This window comes from Chiroxiphia lanceolata, chromosome 13 (genome assembly GCF_009829145.1).
Source record: "Chiroxiphia lanceolata isolate bChiLan1 chromosome 13, bChiLan1.pri, whole genome shotgun sequence".
Lineage (NCBI taxonomy): Eukaryota > Metazoa > Chordata > Aves > Passeriformes > Pipridae > Chiroxiphia > Chiroxiphia lanceolata.
The window spans coordinates 741,743-764,809 of NC_045649.1; the positions used below are offsets into that span (position 1 = coordinate 741,743).

General features: G+C 47.2%; 2 protein-coding genes across 9 annotated transcripts in view; both read right to left on the reverse strand.

Moving 5' to 3' along the window:
* The window catches only part of HSDL1 (hydroxysteroid dehydrogenase like 1), a 39,758-nt gene extending 36,552 nt beyond the window's left edge, over positions 1 to 3,206 (reverse strand). For both annotated transcript variants that reach the window (XM_032701146.1, XM_032701140.1), the window contains exon 1: positions 3,202 to 3,206. The gene's annotated coding sequence lies outside the window, so the exon portion shown is untranslated. The remainder of the gene's footprint in view (positions 1 to 3,201) is intronic.
* HSF4 (heat shock transcription factor 4) lies at positions 1,366 to 22,868 on the reverse strand. 7 transcript variants are annotated; one of them, XM_032701129.1, is made up of 13 exons: positions 20,713 to 22,868; positions 16,352 to 16,460; positions 15,176 to 15,303; positions 14,179 to 14,303; positions 11,848 to 11,923; positions 10,362 to 10,426; positions 8,925 to 9,024; positions 8,033 to 8,157; positions 5,980 to 6,201; positions 4,644 to 4,749; positions 3,263 to 3,328; positions 2,803 to 2,890; positions 1,366 to 1,651 (listed from the first exon to the last, which is right to left on the reverse strand). In XM_032701129.1, the coding sequence occupies exons 1-13, from the start codon at positions 20,761 to 20,763 to the stop codon at positions 1,455 to 1,457; spliced, it is 1,458 nt and encodes a 485-aa protein (XP_032557020.1). In that variant the 5' UTR covers positions 20,764 to 22,868; the 3' UTR covers positions 1,366 to 1,454. The 7 variants fall into 7 exon arrangements, with proteins under 7 accessions (XP_032557020.1, XP_032557018.1, XP_032557025.1 ...); XM_032701127.1 differs by having other exon boundaries at positions 3,263 to 3,331; XM_032701134.1 differs by lacking the exon at positions 20,713 to 22,868 and adding an exon at positions 19,403 to 20,697.
* Positions 22,869 to 23,067: the final 199 nt, after the last annotated feature.

Below are 23,067 nucleotides of genomic sequence, written 5' to 3' on the forward strand. Positions count from 1 at the left end.
AGGGCTGTGACAGGAAGGTCCATTTAAAACATGCTCATCTTATTGTGATTTTGAGCCTGCACTCATCTGATTGATTGACTGTGTTTTGGTGTGGATGCTGCTTGACCAAGATGTTCAGAAATCTGGTTTATAACCTAGAATTGTCATGGCAGTGAAAGGGGGCAGAGCATTTCTTCAAATGATATTGGTACAGCTTACACCTCCCTGTCTAAGCCCTTAGGAGGCCTGAGTTAATTGAATTTCCTGGGTCTGTTCTACTGCATTTGAGTAGCTTTCCTAAGGAAAAGCAACTCAGGTAGAGGATATTGAGATAAATAATATGTTCTCATTAGAACTACAGCATAAAAAACAAAGCTCTGCTTTGTTGAGAAACTCAGTCGTCAGAAACCACATGGAAGGGGAAGATTAGTTCAGCCTTTGAGGCTGGTCTCAGATGCACAAAGGACAGAAGAAAAGTTTGTGGGACGTGGTGGACTAACCCTTCTGCTTCTATCCTACACTGAGCAGCTGAGAGTCCTTCTAAAAAGGGGATCCAATCAATTGAACTGTTTCATCAGATTTTATACATCAATAAACCAACAGGCACATCTTCAGAGGAAATAGAACAGGTCAAAGCCAAGGGAAAAAAAAACCATTGGACTGGACGTGGAATACTTTGCCAGCACCAAACCCCAGAGTGTGCTCCCTCAGTCCCCTCTGCACATGAAAAACTGCGTGTGCAGAAGAGTCTATCCCTTTTTTTAAGTATGGAGGCATTATCTAAGAGAAAAGAAATTTGGGGCAAAACAAATTCCAAACAACAACTGCTCTCAACTCAGCGTGGGATGTTTTGTGGCCTGTGATGGTCTGTGGCTCCCCTGAGAGCCAGAGACACGTCCTGGGGGGTCACTCAGAAAATGATCTTCTGCACACCCTGAGAGATCTGTTTCCTACTCACCCTAGGAGGACAAGGGAGAGGCACAGGTGCATCCCATCAAACCCAGAAAATGGATAAAAAAGTATTTGTAGAGCATTAGATGATTTCCCTATTTCAAGAAGAGCATGGAGAAGGGTCAGGCATCTTAGCTAATCTGTGCTGCCCCTGTAAAATCCCACAGTTTGCCGTAGCAGACACTAGTCAGGATCACTATTTTATGAAGTCCCAGATGGACTTTCAAGCTACTTTTCACTTACATTTTGTTAGAAGTTTTGAAATTCTAAAAGCATTTTCAAGAAAAAAAAAAATCCTGCCAAGTTCTCACCCCCCCTAGGAGCAAGCACCAGGAACAGTATTTTGTTTTAAAAAACACTGAAAACCAGGTGCAGGGAGAGCAATGCAACAGCAACCAACCATTTCCATCTACTCCAAAAAAAGGGCACAAAAAGTGGGTTTCTGAGTCACTTTGGTTTCTTTACATTCAAACCTGTGGATGCTTGGGTGGGTGGGAGGGAGATGACGGTTCTTGGAAGCAAAATCACTGGCTGTTGTCTGTTGAAGAGCTCAGGTTTAAAGGGATGTCCCCTTGGACCCCCACAGAGGACAGGTAGGAAGCCACATTTTCAGGTGGAACATAAAGGGATGAACTCTCAGGCAAGCTGAGGAGGTCGTTTCCAAAGATGGACTGACGGTCGATGAGGAACTGCTGGGCATTTTCCAGGATGACATCTTTCCCTGGGAATGCAAACACACAGGAGAAAACTCAGCTTCTGCAGGGCAAGTTACCCAACTTTATTATGTAGAACTGAAAAGTGACAAATCCCCATTGCAAGAGCAGTGAGGAGCCTCACGCCAGGCAAAAATCACTTGGAAACACTTGAGTCACACTTGGACTCACTCAGAAGCCCATTAAAATCCATGGGAATCTCTGCAGGTCACCAGGTGGGTTCTGCCTGGATGCTGAGATGCCTCCCAAGAAGTGAAAGAGGGATGACCAAATGGCTGGAGACACTGGGGAGTGGATGAGAGCAGCTTCTCTTCTCCTTCACTAAGAACTCTCTGGTTTCCCTCCTCTTTGTAGGAGGAGACCTCTGTCAATTGTCCCATTATTCCAGCATCACACCACTGCATGGGCCACAAAGGCTTTGCAAACAGGGGATGCTCAAGGACTCTCCTTGGTGTAGCTGGGCTTTTTTTTTAATGCCTTTGAGATGCTCATACAAGATGCTGAGGTTGGAAGTCCTTGAACAACATGCAATAAATCAAAAAGTGGCTACAGCACCAACCAGGGCTCACAAAAACTTCTCTTTCAAGTCCATCCCAGCTGAATACACATGAAAATAAAAATATATCACTATTCCATAACCAGGAAAACACTTCTAGATTCATGTCTAAGGTCAGTGACACACTTCATCAGTCAGTGAGTGGGAGATCAGCTGGACAGTTCCCCTGAGGTTTGCTCAAAGGTCTGGAGAAACAGAGACACAGCCTTTGCCTCTGGCTGCCAGCAGCTTCCAGGGCACCTCCTGTGCAGCAGGAGCCAGAGGAAACCCAGGACCTGTGCAGCTCTTACCACCCCACCCCCTGAGATCACCACAGTGCCCTGAGGAGGCCACAAACAGGCAGAGAAAGCAGATGCTTGACAGACCTGGAGAGGACCCATGGCAGAAACGGGGGCAGTTCAATTCCATTTACACCTCAGTTTATCCCTCACACTTTCCCCACTGTGCAGTAACTGGCTCAGCAGCTGCCGTGGCAACACTGCTGACTGACAATCATGGAATAAAATAACAACCCCCCTGGCAAACAGTCAGTGCTGGACGTGGTATCCACTGCTGACACTGTGAGCGCCCCAGAGACATCCCTTTCCCAGCTGCTGCTCCTACCTGGGCAGGTGCTGTTAAACGGGGCGTTGAACACTTTTGGGGGCAGCTCAGTTGCATTCTTCTCCAGATCCACTGTGAGTCGCTGCATCTTGATGCAAAAATATAAACTACAATGTACAATTATACAAAGACAGGGGAGCTCGTTAGAACGAGGCCACTGGGAGCATCGGTGCTTCATCACGCTCCCCACACCCCCAGGAACAGCAGCCACCCTCCTGCCCTGCCTGTCCCCCAGCTCACTGCACCTCCCAAACCCCCAAACCCAGGGCTCCAGGGCAGATCTGCCTGCAGGACAGGGTGCAGGGAGGTGCAATCCTCCCTGGAGCACTGGCCAATGTGGCTCATGTCACCCGAGGTGGCCAGGCTGGTGTCCCGTGGCTGGTTCAGGTCCCTTCCAACCCAGGCTGTTCTGTGCCTCTGTGATTATTATTTTCATATCTCAGAAATACTCATCTCTTACCGGGGACAGACTGGCCTCCATTTCAGTCATATTCCACTCACTCAGAGATAAATTGGGATTAAAGACCTGCTGGGAGACAAACACAGTTAGGGCTCTGAAGGGTGGAATGGTTTGAGGTAGCCACATCCTCCACTGTCTGCTGGAGGGTTGTAGCCCTGCACCAAGGGAAGCTACAGGCAAAGGCTCCTGTGTGCTGGGCTAAGGGGGCACTTGTGAGACCCCCAGGCCCTGCTGCCTGGAGGGACAGCACAGACACCAGTGCCACGGGGGTGTCACAGACCAGGGCAGCTCTCTGTGTCACTGCACATGCAACGTAAAGCCGTTTTCCACTGCTCTAGGACACCTCCAGAGTCATGGGGGCTTCAAAAGCATTCCAAAACTCAGTAGCAGAGGGCAGGTTCCTGTTGCATCATTGCTTCCATGGCAGTAAGTCTGAGCAGTCTGGAAAAGGAGCTGTTGATCTGGGGCACAGTTCCATGATTCATTCTCACTCTCGTGACGTTAGTTGCACAGAGAGAGATGTGTGTGGGTAACAGGAAAATGAGAAACATTTCCTAATGAGAAACAAGAAACAGGAACCAACAGAGCCAGTGACAGAGCAGCCCATTAGAAATGCTCCCTGTAAAGTCAAAATCAATCACAGACACTTGGGAAATGACTTGAAGAGAATAAGATTGATTTTTAAATGATTTTTCATTCCTGTTTATCCATGAAAGCTTAATCTGAAGCACCTCCTCAAGGGAGCATATCTTTGACATACAGATTCTTTCCTTATGGACAGAGTTATTTGATTATTGGCAAAAACCTTTCATATACTAACTATATGTACAACAGAGAAATAAACAAACCTTCCTACTTCTGCATGTATAGCCAAGAAAAAGCCACCATCCATTTCTAAGGAGAGGTGACCTGAGAACTGAGACAGACAAATTCCTCAGCAGAGAGAGAATTTGACATTGGCTACACTTCCCTGAAAGTGGGAAAGGGGCAAAGGGGAAGGCAGTAAAAGCCAAACACTATCTAGGAGTATCTAAGATGCAGAAAATAAACTAACCGACACAAAGTAATTACAAAACTAGCTAGAGAGTCATATTAAACCTATTTTACAAATATTTGTCAGGGTTTATGTTGATTTCTTTACCAAATGCACTGTGTTCTGTGCTCCAAAAAGTTCAAACATGTTCATTTTCAGCGTAAAAAGAAAAAGCATCATTTAAATCTGAGATCTTGCTAGTTCTTGTGAGCAGGTCAAAACAGGGCTGTGACTCCACAGGCAGCACGTGGCAGACAAAATGCCACACAAGAAGGAGCAGCATGGTCTGATTTGCAGCCCAAGGGAACCCCTGTGTGACACAGCCCCTCCCCGAGCAGCAGCACTCACATCCAGCAGGCTGGCAGGCTCCAGGCCGTACTGCTGGCTCCTCAGCAGCAGCTGCAGCCCCTCCAGGCTCCAGTCAGTGCCCTCCAAGGGGTCTGAAATATCTGTTCTGAGAAAACACAACGGGACATGTTGCCACAAAGGACATTTGCACAGATATGTATAGAAAGCAGGACTGATTCCAGCAGGGTGTTTATGTTTGAATCTCATTTTGAAAACCAAGAGCCCACTGCCAGTCTGGGTTTATGCCATGTAACTTGGTTTAATCACAGAAGTACAACTCAGCAGAGCACACAGGGGACTCAGCTGATGGTAAAACAAGTGAGACTCCCCCTCTCCTGGGTGACACATGTGGTTTGGGGATGGACAGTCTGTAAGCACCTCCTCAAGACTGGGAAAATGAAACCTTTCCTTAGAGGAAATCCTTTTAGAGGCACTTGAAACCAGAACAGGCTGCATTGCCATCCTTACTGGTCCAAGAATTACTGTTAACTGATGCTTTTTAAAGGAGTGACCTTTAGCTGCAGGCATTCAGCCTGCAGGCTGCATTTACTGGAAATACTCAGCTAAAGCAGCAACAGTGAGGCCCTGCTGGGTTTAATCCCCCCAAAAGCTATAAAAAATCTCTTAAACTCAGACCTTTAAAAAAAGGATTATTTTGCTTCTAATAAAATGTTTTGAAGTATCCAGTGGATTCAGAAGGAGGATTCTGATTCTCTGTAAGGACCTAAAGGAAAATGGAAGCTTTTCTGATAACCCTAATGAGTGTTTTGGGTTCCCCACCATTCCTCCCCGGTCTTCCTTACAGTGCTGCAGCTGCCATCAAGAATGACCTGCAGTTCCACATCATCCACCAAGCTGCACCATGCTCTCCTTCTGCTGGTGAGGTCTCCTGAGCCCTCAGCCTTGACTTCAGAGCTGTTGGGATTTCAGCCTCAGCCACAGCTGCAGCAGAGGCTCACCCAGCCTGCCCTGTGGCTGAGCCCAGGGGCACTGTGCTGGTGCCCCTTGCAGATGTGCAGCACAGTCCCGTGGCCTGCCAGCCTGCAGCACAGATGCTGCTCCAGCTTTCACCTGGGCCTTGGGCAAATCCCCCTCTTCCTGCTCCCAGGGCTCTGCTGCACATCCTCTGACAGCTCTGCTGGTCCTTCAGGCAGTCACCCACAGACCCCCCAGCTCTGTGAGCTGCCCCTTGCACTTCGAGGCTCCTCTAGCAGGTGCCACAGGTACCAGGCTGCACTTGGCAACTTGGAGTCACCCTCCCTCCCTCCCCACCCTGCGAGTGGGAAGGCAGAGCCATGGGAACAGGCAGGGCCACAGCTGTCCCTCCTCGCCTCACCTGTCCAGCAGAGCCCTTCTGCCCCTCCTCTCTGGCGGCTGGGAGGTCCCTGGGGCTGCAGCACAGCCCCCCTTGCCCTCCAGGACAGACTGGACCATGGCAACAGGCAGCACCGGGGGCTCGGGGCAGGCCCGGCAGCCGGGCAGGGGCACGTCGGGCTCGGCCGTGCCCTTCACACCAGGGCTCACGGGCTCCTCCTTGATCAGCATCAGGCACTTCTCCCTGCACCAGAGACAGGGCTCAGCACCACACACACGGCTCTGCACGGGCTGCTGCTGCTGAGCAGGGCAGCGGCACAAGGGCTGCTTCCACTTCCCCTCAGACTGCCCCAGGAGGGCTTTCCACTCCCCCCACGAGCAAAAGGAACCAGCAGCCTTGTTTTCTTCTCAGCAAGCTCTAGAAATGTGCTCAGCTGAAATATCTGCAGTCACTTCATCAGCCACAGTTATAATGAATTTGCCCCATTCAATTGTTCTGCAAATAAGGGAAATGCACTTCCATGGGTTGATCACTCCTCAGGTGAGTGTTAGGTTATGGGCTAGAGAGGTTCTCCTGAAAAAGAAAAGTCTCCACCCTGGAGATAGAAATGGGATCAGTAAGACCTTCCCATGCAGGAGTTAGGTTTGGACAGGCAAGCACTCTAGATATCCCAGTGACACAGGTCAGGATCTCGTGGCCCTCCAGGGCTTGGAACAGAAGCTGTCACGATCTGACAGTCCAGTCAGACTTACTCATTTGGAGTTTTGCCTTCTTCCAGTGGGAGAGACACTCCACGTTATTCCCACGTGGACATGTAACAATGAAGTTTTTATCAGCAGCATTTTGGATGTACAAGTCTACTCTACATTACTTACAGGAGATTGCACAGCTCCCTGTGAACCTGCAGAGCTGAAGCCAAAATGACAAAGGCACGTAGATCAACAGGCACAGGGCATGGAAGCCATTCTGACAAACTATCATCACCCAGCACTCACAGACTTGCTTTGCTGAGACACCACCATGTCACACACACAGGATGGTGTGTGACACTGCAGAGCCTTCCTCAACAGCCCTTTCTCATCATCTGCTGGTCTCGTGGATTCTCGGCTCCCACCAGCAGCTCATGTGGATTTAGCAAGTGCCACACCTGAACTGACCAGGGCCAGGGCTGACTCAGATCCTCAACTCGTGCAGGCACAGCACAGATCAGAAGCCACCAGATGGCACTCAGTAATTAGTAGAAATAAGTAACTTAACTTGAACGTTATAATTAAGTTTTCTGCTTTAGAAATGGTTTCCAGGGTTGGTTGCTTTTTGTTGGTTTTGTTTTTGGTTTTTTTTTTTAATCTGAGGCTCTTTGCATGCTCCTAGCTAATTTTATGGCTATGGTTTCAATTATGTGGCAGATTTACAGGCAATTTCTAGAGTATAACTGCCTTGTCTCTACGCCTCAGAAACTGTTTCCATGATTCATCTGTCTACTTACTTTCCACTGACATAGCTGTAGCTATTCTGCTACTAGCCCTAAACACACTGCATGTCTGTGGCAGGAAGAGATAAGCATTAAAATACCTCTGCATTCAGTTCTTAAGTTACTGGGGCCTTTTCACAGAAAAGTTGTCAAAAATCGGAAGTTGTTGTGATGTAGCCTTTCTGTTCTCATTAGCAGAAAGATGTACAATTTGATTGTTTCTTTGCCAAAGCCAAAAGGAAACATTATTTCTCTCTCTCTCCAAACCCAACAAGTGTTAGTATCTAGTTAGTTAAGTCTGAGACAGCCCCTGTCTTGAGGACAAAATATAAAGAAACATAGAATATTTCTCAAAGAGTGGAAGCTCTCAACATGAAACTCAGGACTTTGTTTTGAAAGTTATGCTGTTATTACCCCTCTCTAATTCTGAAAATCTGACCCACTTTGCAAACTGGAAAAAGTATTTCAGCCCACCATCTCTATAGAGATCTGTGTATCAGACAGAAACTCTGGTAGAATTACAGCCATGAAGAACTCTTGTGAAGAGTTGCATGAGTGTGTCCAGACCTGACTCTCCCCATTTTTAATCACAAACATGTTTACCTGTCATTTTCAGGAGGGGGCTGCATATTTATTATGTTGGATGGTGATGCTTCAGTAACGTCAGATATGATGGGTCCTCCAGCAATTCCAGGGCTGTTTAAGCAAGAGGCAGGTTCTGTTGATGGCTAAAAGGAAAGCAAAAATCATACAGATTTATCCTTCTGAGCCCCAGAACAAGTCCAAGGCCCTATCTGACATTGTTGGGGTTTACTCACTGAGACCTTGAGTTCACCCTGTACAGAAACCAACCACGCTTTCACCAACCCTGCAACACTTTAATTTCCTCTAACCTTTCCTCAACCACACAGAGGTACAGGTGTGAAATAGGCACTGGGACTGAAGTGTCAGCTACCAGGAGGTTTTACCATGTCTGACATTTTGCCTAGACTGCTCAGCTTCCTGTGGAGGGAAAGATCCAACCCAGCCCAACAGGGCAGTATGGGTGTCTCATGCCAGCCCACGTATTTTAACTGCAGGACAGAAGTGTCTGTTGTCTCCTCTGGTGGGTCAGGGGGATGGGGGGATCCCTCAGCAGCTACAAAAATCTGGCTCTGGTCAGAAAGGTCATAGTACCCACTTCCAGAACACAGTTCTTCCTCTTTTCCCCTGAGGTGAACCAGGCTGGGGTAACACCAGGGAGAGTTTGGTTACAGGGTCCACCTTTCCCCCTCACTCCCACGGCCTCCCACATGGACATGGCAGCACAAGCACACAAAGGCATCCCTGACACTGGGGAGCTGAAGAAATTATAAATGTCACTCAGCTTTGCAAATCTCTTCTTCACTGCCAAACTCTTGCCAAATTACTTACTCCATAATCTCTGTTACTGGTTCAAGCATTTCCCCCCTGGCCACAGCAGCCCCCCAGAGCTCAGGGGCCGGTGCCAACCTACCGACTGTATGAAATAGGGGTCGTGCAGGGGCTCTGCAGACAAGTGACGGCTGAACTTGGACACTGGGGGAGTTGAGATCCCATTGTCAAGCATCAGAGGTCTGTGAAGAGAAGCAGGTTTGTTTTCCAGCACATACTGACTGGCTCCTGGTTGCTCATACAAGAAATGCCTCTCAGCCAAGGGCTCTTTTCCCCTGGGTGCTCTGTCTTTCCTCAGCTGTGAGGGTCTTTCTTGTCCAGTGTTACAGACAGGAAAGGGAAAAGTTTTGTAGGAGGTCACCATTAAAAAAGAACATTACCATATAGAGAAAGGATGGTGCAGATTTTCTGGATCTTATTTGAAAGATGCCAGTAAAATAACAAATTCAGTTCATACCTCTAGCTCCTAGTGGTTTCAAGCTCTAGGCTGGATCCTCAGCTTGTTTTACTGGATATGATTAGTGCAGTACTGGGAATCTGTATTCTTACAGCTCCCTCACACTCAGAGCCCCTCTGGCAAAACTGCATCCCCATACACAGCATTTCATAAGAGGAACCTTTGCCACCCACTAGGTAAGTCATAAAGCAGAGGAAGACACAAAGCAGAGCACAGCCTGAACTCATTGCATATGGGCTTTCAAAAAGTGCCTGACTAGGCCTTTAGAGATGGTCATTAACAAGAAGCAACAGATCTGTGGGCTGGTCCTGTAGTGGGAATGTCTGTTTTCTTGACTGAAATCAAGAAAAAAATATGAAGGAGCCTCAAAATGGCACTGCTTTTCCATCATGAAATGTCCTGGGTGGCAGAGCTTGGTTTTGTGATACGGTCCCAGAGAAGCAGGGAACTGGGATATTTTGCTATACACCCACTATTGCCACTGCTGTGATGACCCTATAAAACTGCCTAGAAAATTCCTTTTCTCCACAAGCACCAAAGGCATGGCTGCTTTCCTAGAAGGCACTAAGCTTCCTAATTCAAGCTCCTCTACTCACTGGCCTGGAAGAGCTTATCTAAAGACACCCCTTGGCTAAAATTTTTCCCCACCTTCCTCTCTGTTGGTTCCATGCCACCAAACCTGTGTTGGATACACACCACATTCAGTGACTGTGGGTCAAACCAAAGGTGTCCATGGGCTGGCTGGGCCCAGCCCTGCTCCTACTGATGTCAAGTGGCAAAACTGGAACGTGTAGGACCAGCAGCGGGGTCCTGCCCTTCAGTCTCCCGCTAGTTAGCGTTCCCATCTCCCCTCACGCTCTGTGCTCCCCAGATAAAGGTCACGAGCTGACACGGTGCTTCTCTAAAGAGCAGTGAATGGGGCCTGTCAGCAGGTCTGACTCGGCAGTTCAGCCCTTTCACTGCCCATCCCATGGAGCCCTGGTCCGGTGACCGCCTGCCCGGGCGAGCTGAGCTTGTGCTTTTAGCGAGGGGCACATTATGCACCCACACAAGGGTACTTACAGCTTCCTCTTTATCCCAGTGCTGCTGGGGCTGGATTGCAGCTGGCCAAACAGAAACTGAATCAGCTGTCAGGAGAGATCAAAATCCGGTGTTAATCAGCAGAGTGATTCAGCACTCCCTGCTCCCGCAGCCATTCTTGTCTCACACGTCCCTCCCTCCCAGCAGCACCCCAAAGCTGGGAGCAGCCATGAGATACAGGAGCCAAATTGCACGAGACACTGGAGCCTGAAACAGAAATAACCTGTCCAAGGACTCAAACAGCCTGCCTGGCTTTCAAGGGACACAGCCCAGTGCCTGCTTTGTGCAAAGGCTGCTGGATCCATGTGCTCAGGGCTTTCTCTCACCCCTTCTGTGCATGCAGAACTCCAGATGGTCCTATCACACCTGGGAATACGCCTGTGAAGTGCACATGCAAACATTCCTGGGCCTGAATTAGACTTGGACTCTGTTAAAGTCTTCAGAGATGTTTATAAGAGGCGCTGTAAAGTCTGACAAAGCTTTTGCACGTGAAAGAGGCAGCTCACAAGGGGAGACCCTGCATGGAGGTCTGAGCTCTTTTCAGTTGAGTTTTTCACTCCTGTGAAAACAGGACACTAAAAAGGAGGCAGAATGGCTTTGTAGAGGAATCACTTAACAACATATTCCCAGGTCAGCTTGAACTTAATGCTCTGCTTTGACCTCCAAACAAAGAGAGCATTATTATTATATATCACAGCTGGCTCTTACTCACTGCTCAATATAACAAAATAGAGTTGCATAAAAGCCTCTCTACAATGAGCTGTGTGGCTGGTCCAGCCTCAGAGCTGGAGGAAGGCTTTGATAGCCTCGTGCATTTCTGTCCAGTCCTGTGACTCAGTGATGCCACGTGAGGGTCAGAACATGGCTCTCGGGCCCTGGGAAATGTGACGTGCTCAGTCACGTCAGCACCGTCCAAGAATCACTGGACAGGCCTTTTCTACACTGGTCATGCCAGATTTTAAGGGAGATGGCTCCACAATCTAAAAGGTTGTACAGTAATTCCTTGACTATACCTGTCACACCAGAAAATGTAATAGTCCCAGTGGGGGAATGGTTGGCCAATGTGCCACCTGCAGCTTCCTGCTGGCAGGAAGGGGGCTTCTGTCTTGCACAAAGGAAAGAGGAAAGATTTGGGAAGCTCAAAGGCATTGGTACAACCAGAACACAGCTAACATAGGGCAATTAGTGACAGCTGTGCTCTCTTGCTCAGGACTTCAACATAAAAGGGGTTTCTAATACCACAGCAAGGACTGACAGGGAAATGAAAATCTTTTGCTCTAGGGCAGAGTCTATGCTTTGTTAATGACCACTTTCCACAGGACACATAAAAGCATAACACAACTTGAAAGAAAGGGACAATAAATACACTGCGATATCAGGGCGTGGAGATTATGGGGCAGGAGAAAAGCATCAGAGGAGGACGTGGGGCAGGCAGGACAGGTGAGGTTGGAGTCTCTGTCACCACTACCTTGTTGATCACTTTCTGTTGCTGGGAGTGGTTCTGCCGGAGAGAAACAACCTCCCGCCAAAGGACTTCGTTTTGCCTGGAAGGGAAACAGAAATTTTCTGTGAGCACAGAAACGTCCCAACAGCCCATGGTGCTGCCATGACCCATCTGTGCAAAGTCTGCCTCACTCTGGGGCTCCTGTTGTGCTTGGCTCTTGTCAGGTGTCCCAAACAGGGTCACACAATTGCCTTCCTTGTTCTTCTTTGACCTCAAAAGAACTATAGACCAAAGCGAAAAACAAACAAGGAAATGCCAACGTTTATAGGGGAAGGTAACAAAGAACATTTAGTTTTTGTGGAACATTTGGGCCAAACTCAGAATTTCAGCAAGGCCTGATTTGTGACTGTGAATGATTCGGATCACCCAGACTATCCTTCCACAAGAGCCAAGAAAGTCCAACCTCTCTACAACTGCCCCACTGCTCCCAAAGACAACGAGATCCTATGGATAGAGAGACCCTGTGTATTCTACCTGCTGAAACCTCCTACACATGGGGCTACAAAGGCACATTTGGAGTGACTGGAGGCTAAAGAGGTGCTTCTGCCCCTCAGAGCCTTGAACCAGGAGGACTGTAATGATTTGATTAGTGGGAGTGATGGATTTAACCCAGCACAGACCTGTGCTCACGCTGCACAGAGAGAATTTGTTTTCTGTCTGCAAATGAAGCAGCAGACAGAAGAGGAGAGCTTACAGGCCTCCTTTAACAGCCAGCCCCAGTAAGAGGGAGGGGGAGATGCAGAATTTATTTACTGTGCTGTCTCCAAATCTGGATGCCAGCCAAGTCCACGCTGCAAAGGGTTTTGCCAGTCAATTTATCCTTAGAGTATATGGAGGTACCCAAACTGCCAGGCCAGCAAAACCCATCGTACAGGTGAAACTGATAAATCCTTTTGCTTTTCAGTCTTTCCAGTGTGGATGCTAGAACTGGGAAGACAAGGTCCAGGGCTAGAAAGAGCACAGCAGAGCAGCTTGTACAGCCAGAACCCCTGCAGTGAACTTTCTGTGCTGGCACTGACAGGATTTCCAGCAAAAGCAGCATTCCTTAGTCTGACAGCTCGTCCTGGAGTTATGTCCTAATGCTTCTTCACCAGGGTAAATTCCTTAACTTGCTTTCAGCCTGGGATTTCTCCTCTGTCATAGTTTATAAAAACTGTATTCTTCTCATCATTTGAATGCAATTTTGCCTTTTGCCAGATGGAGGGAGGGAGCAAGTAAATCAGAAGGGAGAATAAATTAAAATCAAGGCCAAATAAATGATACTGGAATTCCTTAAAAATTAAAACAAATTCAAGCCTATGAACTCATTGCCACTGTACCTGGATTTCACAGTGTCATCTCATGCATGTGCTAAGTGTGGGAGTCATTAAAAAATAATGCAGGATAAAAATATTTATCCATTGCACGTAAGATGCTGGGCTGGAATGAAGTTTCCCAGGATGGCAGTGTCATCTGGTGCAGTATGAATATCAGCTCCCATTATAAGGGAAAGGTTTTGGGTCTTTTTGATTATTCAAGTGCTTTTTAAACAAAGATCTCTGCAAAGATTAATAAAATCTGGAGGCAAATAAAAACCTCTTCAAATACATGATTTATAAAACCTTATCCATTTACTAAGCTTCTAGTGACCATGTCTGACTCAGAAGATCCCAGAGTCTCAGACACAGGAGGTCTGGGAGCCACATGCAGGAAGCATTGCATCTGCTTGGTTTGCTCTTACACAACAGTTCTGGCCGTGGCAGAAGACACAGTCTTCAGAGATGAGTTCACAGACTAAACACTACAGCAGCTCTTGTATTATATATTATAAGGTACTACATTTTTTAGGTCAGTAAAGCAGATAAATGTTGGAGGTGGAGGATGCCAGAGAGTTATATTTTTATTTTTTTTAATAGCTGGAATGGACTCTACCACATCTCTGCCAAGAACTCTTCTAGACGTGACACAGTTACATCTCTACCATCCTTTCTATCTTGAGGAAATAGTTATCTGAGTTAAGTCCCCAGGTTATACACATATTTCCTACATGACCTCCTTGGCGCCCTCCTCATCTGTAAAGGGAAAACATAAAGACAGAGAGGCTGAGCATTAATTCATATTTTGTAGATCAGGTGTGCACAGAAATTCCACATGTAGCTGTCTGAACAGATCTAGTCCCTGTGATCAGCCCCTGGCTCACCACGTGCTCTCTGGGAGGGAGGTGTGTGAGGCTCCTCCTTCCAACCATTCCCCACAATCCACAACTCCAGAGAAGCAAATGCCCGTAAGGAGCAGCCTGAGGAGGATTCAACTCACTGCTTCATGTCCTGCACTTGACACTCCATGTTCTCCTGTTGACTCCTCAGTATCTGTACCTCGTATAGCAACCTGCTGAGGTCCTCCTGCCGCATCTTGGTCTCCTCACTTTTCACTACTGACACCTGAGGAGGAAAAGATCACAGGGGGATTTTACTGGTGCAAGAAGGGCCATGGACAGAGAGAGCCCTGTGGTGGCTCAGGGGCAGGACTGTCACCAGCTGAAATTTCAGCACGGGGCTGAAATACGAGGACAGGCAATGTGCACAAGAGTCTGAACTGTCCTCACAGTACTAGTGCAAGGGCCACAGGGATAAAATAGAGCAAAGTGCAGGGCAAATCTATTCATACAGAACATCTGCTGGCAGAAGAACATTCCCTGCCAGAGTGGGAACCTATTTCAAATCAGCCTGGGAGGAAAACAAAAGTATTTTGAGGACCAGGGAGGAACTGAACTAGACTGTTTGATTTAATCTTTCTATTCTACAGAGATACCCAATCCAGCCTCGTGTTTTGCAGGGATGAGTCTGAGGTAATGCTTCAAACTGACATATTACACTAAAAGGCTTTTGCTGGAGTCTCTTTCCTGAAGTTCCTATGCTAATTCAATAAGAGAACAGCCCTTTTGGAACATTTATAACGGGTTAAAAGACAGAAAACAGAGGGCAGGAGTAGGTCCTCACTTCTGTAAGAAAAGGAGATGGCTGCTGGGGTCCATGAAGGAGTTATGCCATATTTCTCTAGGAAAGTGGGTAACAATTCAAAGGCAGAGGAGTGGGAAGCAAGCTGGCCATGCAGCACTATGTGAAAGTCTTGTGATACTGAGCAACAGAGCAAAAAAACACAGACAAAGCTCTGCTGAAAGCCAAGCCCTACACACCAAGAACCCCTGCCCCAGCTGCACATGTATGTGGAGAGGGCAGGACCAAGAGCACAGGGTGATGCTGAGTCACACTGCCCAGAAGCACATTCCCCCTGCCCACCCAGCACCCCTCACCTTCCTCTTGATGTGCTCCAGGAGGTGCTCGTGGCCCTGCAGGAAGCAGAGGTGCTGGAACTCGGTGTCGTCCCGCTCGGGCTTGACGAGCCCCCCCTGCTCGATGTTCACCACCTTCCTGAAGCCATCTGCACAGAGAGGACAGGCTGAAGGGCCACCAGGCCCTGGCACTCCCTCTGCCTCACACACCATCCCTTCTGAGGACATTTCTGGTCACCCTCCACACTTCTGGAGCTGCTGGTGCTCAGGGCACAGTTGTGCCCCTCACCACAGCTCAGCATGTTTTGGGGCCATATCCACAAGGACCCCAAATGAGGGAGAGCCCTGTGCATCCCACTGCTGACAGCCACCCCTGCTGACAGCCCCTGCCATGAAAGCCTTGCCACCATGGGCACCTTGGTCAACCAGGAGCCAAAATGCCAGCTTTTAGGGAATTTCCAGTTCAATTTGCAAGCCAAAGGGATTCAGGGAAAGGTTTTTCAAAGGCACAGCCCATCATCAGGTGCCACTTTAGGAAAAAAGAGTCACATGCACATTTGGAAATCTGCTTTGAGTATTTCTCTGAAATCCTGGAAAGGTTTCTAAACTGTATTTAAAGACTGGCCTACAACTTGCAATAATGCTACTGCACAGTGAAATAGCAAAGTTAAAACTTGACTGAGGAACTTTGTGAATTACTCACTGAAAAAATTCCAAGAACTACCAGAAAATAGTTGTGTATAATACAATCACGGTGTAGAAGTAGCTGAAAACTCTACCTAAAATTCCTTTAAGGAGTGAAAATATCTGATCAGCAAGGCCAGGTTTGCAGGGAGAAGTACTGCCCACTATTAGTTCAGAGATATAGCTCGTGAAATGGAAAAGCTCTGGGCACACAACCCTCAAAAGCAGCAGTTCCTCAGGGAGGTGTCGCAGTATCAGGCTGCTGGAAAAGCTCCATACAGAATAAAGTGAAAAATAAATAATAATAGGTCATCAAACTGATGCAAGAGAAGCAGAACACCTGATGGCTGAAAGTTCTTAGCTCAGATCTTAAAATGTAATCTAACAGAAATTTCATGCTGGAATTCAAGGTCAATGACCTCAGCTTTCCCTCCACAGCTCTCTGCCGTGTCTCCTGCCCCACCCACAGCCCCTGTGGCTCCCCCCTGCCTGCAGGGCCCCTGTGGCACTCACACATGTTCAGCTGCCGCACAAAGCTGGCCATGTTGTTGTGCTTGAAGTACTTGGGCAGCACCTCCTTGGCAAAGCGTCCTTGGTCGAACACGTGGAAGCTGGTGCCATTCTGCAAAGGAGACAAGGACAAAGGCCAAGTCAGAGCAGCATCCCTGACCACGAGAGGGGCCCAGGAGGAGTCCTACAGCAGGGGAGTCATGCTCTCTGAGTTGTCACCTGGAAGCTAAGAAGAGTGACAACAGCCCTCGGTGACAGAGGTGCTCCTTTCAGTTCTGGTACAGAACTGCACAGTCCTCTACAGCTGCAGGTTTGACCTTTTCCCACCAAGCTCTGCCAGTGCTAAGTTGTGAGGTGTGGACATGAGAAAGAAACCACTGACTTGTGTCCAAATAGCTGGGAGTCTGTGATCATCCCCCCTTGTGTGGACCTCACAGAAAGACTCTGGAATCTTAAAAAGGCCCTGGAAAGTAGGAATTGCCATTATAACTCCTCGATCTGCTTGTTCAGCTCTAACTCTGACCCGTCTGCTGCAGAGCACAGCAGTCCCAGTGGGAGCACTGCTTGGAGACATGGCACAAGAAACACAGCAAGGCAAGAAACAAATCGTCTCTGGAGACACCACGCGAATCCAGAAGCTCTGTGCACCTTTTCTTGATTATTTTTAAAAGAACACAGCCACAAGGGCAACCCACAAAAAGTTGACAGTCATGCTTTGCCACCCAAACTAGCAACACACATGTTAACCAGACAAAGGATCTGTGTCTGGGGCTGCACTGTAAAGATCCATGACTGCAAACCAAGGCAAACTGCCTGGGAGTGCTGCCAGACACACTGCAGGCCACGTGCTTTCCCTGCCTGGCCTTCTACCTGCTGCCAGCTCTGGCAGTGCAAAGACACCAGCAGATATGAGGGACCTCCCAGCTCAGCTGAGTTTTGAGGGACAGCTACCTAAAGACACCAAGGTCTGCACAGTGTTGGCAGCCCAGCACCCCAGAGTCATGCTCCTGCTGAGTTCTGTGTTAGCACCAGCAGTCAGTGGTGTGGCAGCTCGGGGGGATCTCTCACAGAGGGCTGGGCTGTGACAGAGGACAGTGTTGAATAAGAGCTTACTCCATGCAGCAGGACCAAAGGTTGATTAAGGATACAGCTGTGCATCCCAGCTGGACCCACTGATGGAAAATGAGGAGCACAAGGGTTTTCAGTACCTCAGTATCTCATTATAGCCTCTCTTGAGAGGTCATTCCTGTGAATTCAGGGCCACAGTGTTCTCAGAAGCTGGCACATCCAAAAAGGTTCCTACAGCAAAGAGACTTCAGAGTTACTGTGTGTTCACAATGAACTGAGCATGTGCCAGATTGTGGGAGAACCTTTGAAAGTCTTCTCTGCCCAAAGCAAAACTGACTCTGCAGCATGACAATCGTGGCAGATGCTTCTCTTAACTGCTTTTGACAGTCTCACCATGACAGACACCCGGTGCTCTAACCAGACAAGTGCTACTCCAGGAATTTGCCAGGAGTTCTTCCTAACTGCATCTTCCATTTAAAGAGTTAATTGAATTACTTCTTGTCCTATCTACCACAGACACAGAGAGCAGACTTTTCCTTTCCACCTAACAGCCTTTAGTGTGTATCTAAACCATTACTACAATTCCTCTCCATCTCTTCTTCACGCTAAGAAACAGTTCAGAGGTCCTTCTAAGTCCTATTTTCTACAAGTTCTGATTACATCCAGAAATCTTAGGCATGCACACAATCTCTCAGCTCCAATATCACTGATGTATAGAAGATGAGGGACATGGGAAACATGGGAACCTGAAACAATGGGAAATTTAAACATCTAAGAGCCTTACCAAAACCTCCAAGAGTGAAGTTGTAGCCTATGTTAGATTGCAGCAAAGCAGGGCATGGTGGTGGTCAGTCAAAAATAACAATGTTCTAAGTGTAACAGAGAGGGGAGTATTTGTACAGATTAGAAAATCATTCTCAGTTTGAAAATCCTTATTTAAAACACACAATACCAAAACTTGGTGGTTTTCAGAGGTATGACCATGTAATACCAGCATCAAAGCATAGACAACAATGCAGCTCAAATCATATCTCAAGTTTTGACTGAAAAGTCTACTGGACACAAACATAGGACAGAAAGGCTGCTTTAGACCTTTTTTTACCCCTCCCCTTTACATCTGATTTTGTTATAGGTTCTTCACATTGGAGAACAAGTTTATGCACACAGCTCATCTGATAACTCCATACTGAAAACAAATCATGTTATTTGCAGCAAGTCTCAGCCAGGTCAAAAGCACAATGTGGTGATATCAAAGTGCTGTCTGGAGGGAACAAAGAAATAATTTTAATTCCGTGACTGCATTTAGTATAGTAATGCCTCAGTGACATATAAAAAGCCAAAGTAAAGCAATCTATCCCTATGAAGCTGTACAGACAATATATACACGTCACCATGACCATCACACAGGCTCATTGAAAAATCAAGTAATGCACTTACAAAATTTAGGGTGCCAGTCTGAGATCTGTTTAAGCTCTAGGTTTGAGTCTGAGATCTGAATACTATTTATCTGCTGCCTTCTCCCAAGACATTTGTGAAAGGCTGCTAAGAAACACACGTGAAATAATACAAACAGCATTGAATTTTTCCAAGTTCTTTGCACCTTCTGTAGAAAATTTTAGGGAGCAGCAGATTCAAACAAGGTGAAAAACCTCTCTCTCAAAGAGTCAGAATTTTTAGAATGAGAGTATTGGACACCTTTTAAAATGTTTCAAGTGAAGTGTATAAATATTATTATTAAACCACTCCAAAACCATTGTCCCTTTGAAATAGAAAAGTCACAATATTGCAGGCAAATAATAGCAAGTACAGCCAGAAGGACCCTAAATGAACTGCCTTGCTCTCTCCCAGTGAGCTGGGCAGCACCTGCACAGCAAGGGGCAGCTGCTGGGCCAGGCACTGCTGGGCCAGGCACTGCTGGGCCAGGCACTGCTTGGGCTCTCCCTGGTGTTGCAGGCGTCAGTGACACCCCATATTCCCTGTACTCACAGAACTCCAGCAGATGAGATGGTTTGTTTCAGGATCTTCCACCAGCGTCCAAAGTTTCGTTAGGAAGGCTGGGACATTGCTGGAGTACCCATCCATCACCAGAGAGCTGGGGGAATCCTGCATAGCTCCTCAGTGCCCCAGCCCCACTAACCCCATGGCTGTGGCGCGCCTGCCTCCCCGCACGCGCCTGCGTCCCGCACGGACTGAGCCACCCAATTTTATCCCAGGCCAGTGGAAAGTCGGCGTCCAGGGAGTCACATCAGCAGTGCTGCTCCCACTCTTCAAAACTCAGCACAAAGCGATGGCATCACCAGCCCAGAGAACAAAGCACAGAATGAAAGTGCACTGCAGCCGATCTCGGCGCGGTGAATAAACACGCAGCGTCATGCACAGGGGGCACGTGCTGGGCACCTTCTGCTGGCAGGGGAGCAAAGTCACCGCAGGGAACCCACCTGCCCAGAGCCCGGGGGATGCCCAGGCAATGCCAGGTTTGTGAAGGCATCCGGATTGTTATTTTGGAATTTTCCTGTCCTAAGCTTTGGCTGGCATGGACGAACAAGGGCTGGCCAAGCCTCAGGGCTGTCAAAATTTTAAGCTGGTTTGGCCACAGATCCCATATTATTTGTCAAGAGAAATTATCTGTCTCTTGGGTGAGAAGAGAGGGTGCTAAAAACAGCTACATATAGAATCTAATATGCTTTTATTATTAATATAAATGCTTTAGGTAGCTCTAAATACATGCTCGCAGTGTAGCTTAATGCCAGGATCATTTCTGCTCAGAAACTGCTCTTCAAATAACATAATAAAATGTAAAATCAAAATTAAGTTTTCCTGAGGTCCTTAGCAAAAACTTGCAAAGGCTAAGCTTGACATTCCTGCTAAAAAATGAAAGAGAGTTCTTCTCACCTGATGCCTGCAGAGTCCCTTAAGACCAAACACCAAAGGAGTCAGGAGGTGAGAAGAATCAGTCACCAGAAGGACCCATTAGATAAGCAAGATACAGGATAAGGATAACAATTCATTAACTTTTCTTTGCCATTTTCAAAAGGCAACTTGGAACAAGATACCTAAGAATGTAACATTTCCCCTAGAGCCCGAATCATCAGCAGCAACTGAAAAAGCTCAGCATAAACACAAATTTCTCTGTTATATAAGCAGGTGCCAGTCATGCAAGATAACATCATCACACATAGAAGTCACAATGTCAGTAATGTCATAGCAGAGTGGTGTGTGTGGTTTGATATGCACTGGAAACAATGACCTGGTTCTTCCTGCAAAGATGCTGGGGTATGAAAACCCACTGCTCTCACCTGAGCTCTGTGCAGGGGCCAGCAGAGCGGGGAGGAACGGCTGCAGCCCATGGTCTGCACTGGGCATCCACCTCCAGAAGAGAACAGAAGGTTTGCACGAGGAGTTCTTCTGGGATGCAGTGCCACAGCTCTGGAACCGGAGCAGACAAACAGAAGAGGCACAGACACACATTAGGATCTATTTAACAAATCAAACCAATGCAACCGGACCACAGAGGAGGGAAAAAAAAAATTCAGACTTGAAATTTCACCCAATTTTGAATTTGAACACAAAAAACAAGGAAAATCTGTTGGCCGGTTGTTTTACACAGTTTTCTTTGATCAATCCTAAGAAGCTGAGTGATACTTTTCAAGAGTTAAAGATGCCAGATCAAAGCTTTGGGGGCAAAAAAGGCCTTTTTTCCTACAGTGAGGTTTTGCTACCCTGAGTAATAAAAATGCAAGGGAATTTTCTAGTACTGCTGCACTGGTATTCAAAAAGCTGAGACAGATTTCTCAAACTGTGGGGGAAAAAACCTCTTTGCAAGCAGAAGCTCTGAACAGAAAACAGCCCCACATATCCATTTTTTACTGATAGTGCAACACAAGGCCTAGAGTAGAAATCAGCAGCTTAATGACAGTGGTCCTTGCCTGTGATGAGATGTTACAGTTTGGAAATAAAAACATTTTATAACTGTGACTCCAGTTTGTAGAAACTGCATTTGCACGTCTGATATAAAAAGGGAAAAGTACATTTTGATCAACCTTCCCTGTGAACTACAATGCAGAATAATAAGCACCTGGAAAGAAGGCTGAGGTTCAGAGCATCAGACCTTTTTTATCCATCTTCCAAAATGCATTGTAGCCATCTTTGAGATTTCTGCACAAACAAAACCACCACCATGACATATTTTTTCAGCCCTCTCATGACCAAACAAGGGATTTTTAGAAGCAAATCTTCCCCTTCCTAGACCAGCACTGAAGCATGGGCCAAGTCTCTTTCTCTGAAATTCATGGCATTCCCTCTTGCTTTGGAAACCCCAGGTCTCAGAGTCACAGCATTATCTCAGCATCACAGGTCTCACTGAAATGCAAACCTGTGCATCCAGAGATCCTCAAAGCAGGGAAAGAGTTGAAAACCATGAAGAAAGTATGGAGCAGCAAGGTAGAAAGCATAACACAGAGAGGAACACAACTGCACAGTTTTGTAGAATATGAGGCTCTGGAGCATAACTGGTTATTCTGAGTGTGAGCAGCACAACAGCTCTACTATCTTATCTGCCATCATATCAGCCCCCTTCCACCCAACAGGGCTCGAGCAGCCAAGTGACACCATCCTGCTTCCTTCCTGGGAACTCAGCATTTTCTCTGACAATCACCTTGACTGCTCGGACCCTGCTTTTCTCCTTTTAGCTGCTTTTAATACTCACTCTGATACACGTTTGCCAAAATGCCAAACCAGGCAAAGGCCTTACGTGAGATCTCACGTGTTCAGCTCCTTTCATTTTATGATTTCTTTAAAGCCTTTGGAGCCATTAAGAAGGATCCTGAATCTCTCAGACAGCAAGAGTGCGTTTTTAGCTGTGGTGGTTGCTTGGAAAAGCTGAAGAGCATGGCCTGAGCACAGGAAGGGAGGCAGAAGGGCAAAGTTAATAAAGTAGCTGAATGGATTTCGGTCAGCCAGAAGCAGGGTTCATGCTCTCTGAGCACTGCAGGCTGGCCTGGGCCCCCCTTCAGAGCCCACCCCAGTGAGGACAGTGGGCTTGGGCCAATTTTACTTCCCAAGTGGGAAAAAAACAGGATAAAATTCCAAGTGCTCATTATCCCACCCCATGGGATGCTCCCTGAAAGCACATACTCAGCAAGGGGTAGCAGATGAGAAACTCAGGTCTCAGCTACCCTTTTCTTTTTTATCCCCACAATATGCAGCAAACAGATTAGCTTCAAGGAAAAAACGTTCACAGGATACAGGTAGGTGGTGCTCCCCACAGCAACTCACCCTGTGGTTCCCAGTTTTGGGTTTTGTAGGGAAAGTTGAGATGTCTGGGCTCATTTAAGCCCATCAGCCCTTAAATGCATGAACTCGCTTGCTTAAACTGTCAGCAAGTACCTGCCTGGCTTCCAGGAGTGCTGGCACTGCCAGGCCTGCTGACCCTGAAGGGGTCTGTGGGTGCTGTTCTGACACTTGTAAACCAGAGCACCCAGCAGAGCCAGCCTAGATTAACCCCTTCTCAGATCTATTTCAATCACGTTTTACCTTTGGCGAACAAATTAAGTCTGTATTGTTAAAATACTACTGCTGTAAAATAGCATCAAATGCATAGGTATTCTTAATCCTTTATAATGCTTCCTGCTTTTGTTTGAAGTTCAGGTCCC

Coding starts and splice junctions, on each gene's coding strand:
- HSF4 (XM_032701134.1), bottom strand. CDS start 19,525: ATGCAGGATTCCCCCAGCTCTCTGGTGATGGATGGGTACTCCAGCAAT. Junction 16,461..19,402: donor ATCTCATCTGCTGGAGTTCT/GTGAGTACAGGG, acceptor TCTCCTTTGCAG/AATGGCACCAGCTTCCACGT. Junction 14,304..15,175: donor TGGAGCACATCAAGAGGAAG/GTGAGGGGTGCT, acceptor TTTCCTCCTCAG/GTGTCAGTAGTGAAAAGTGA.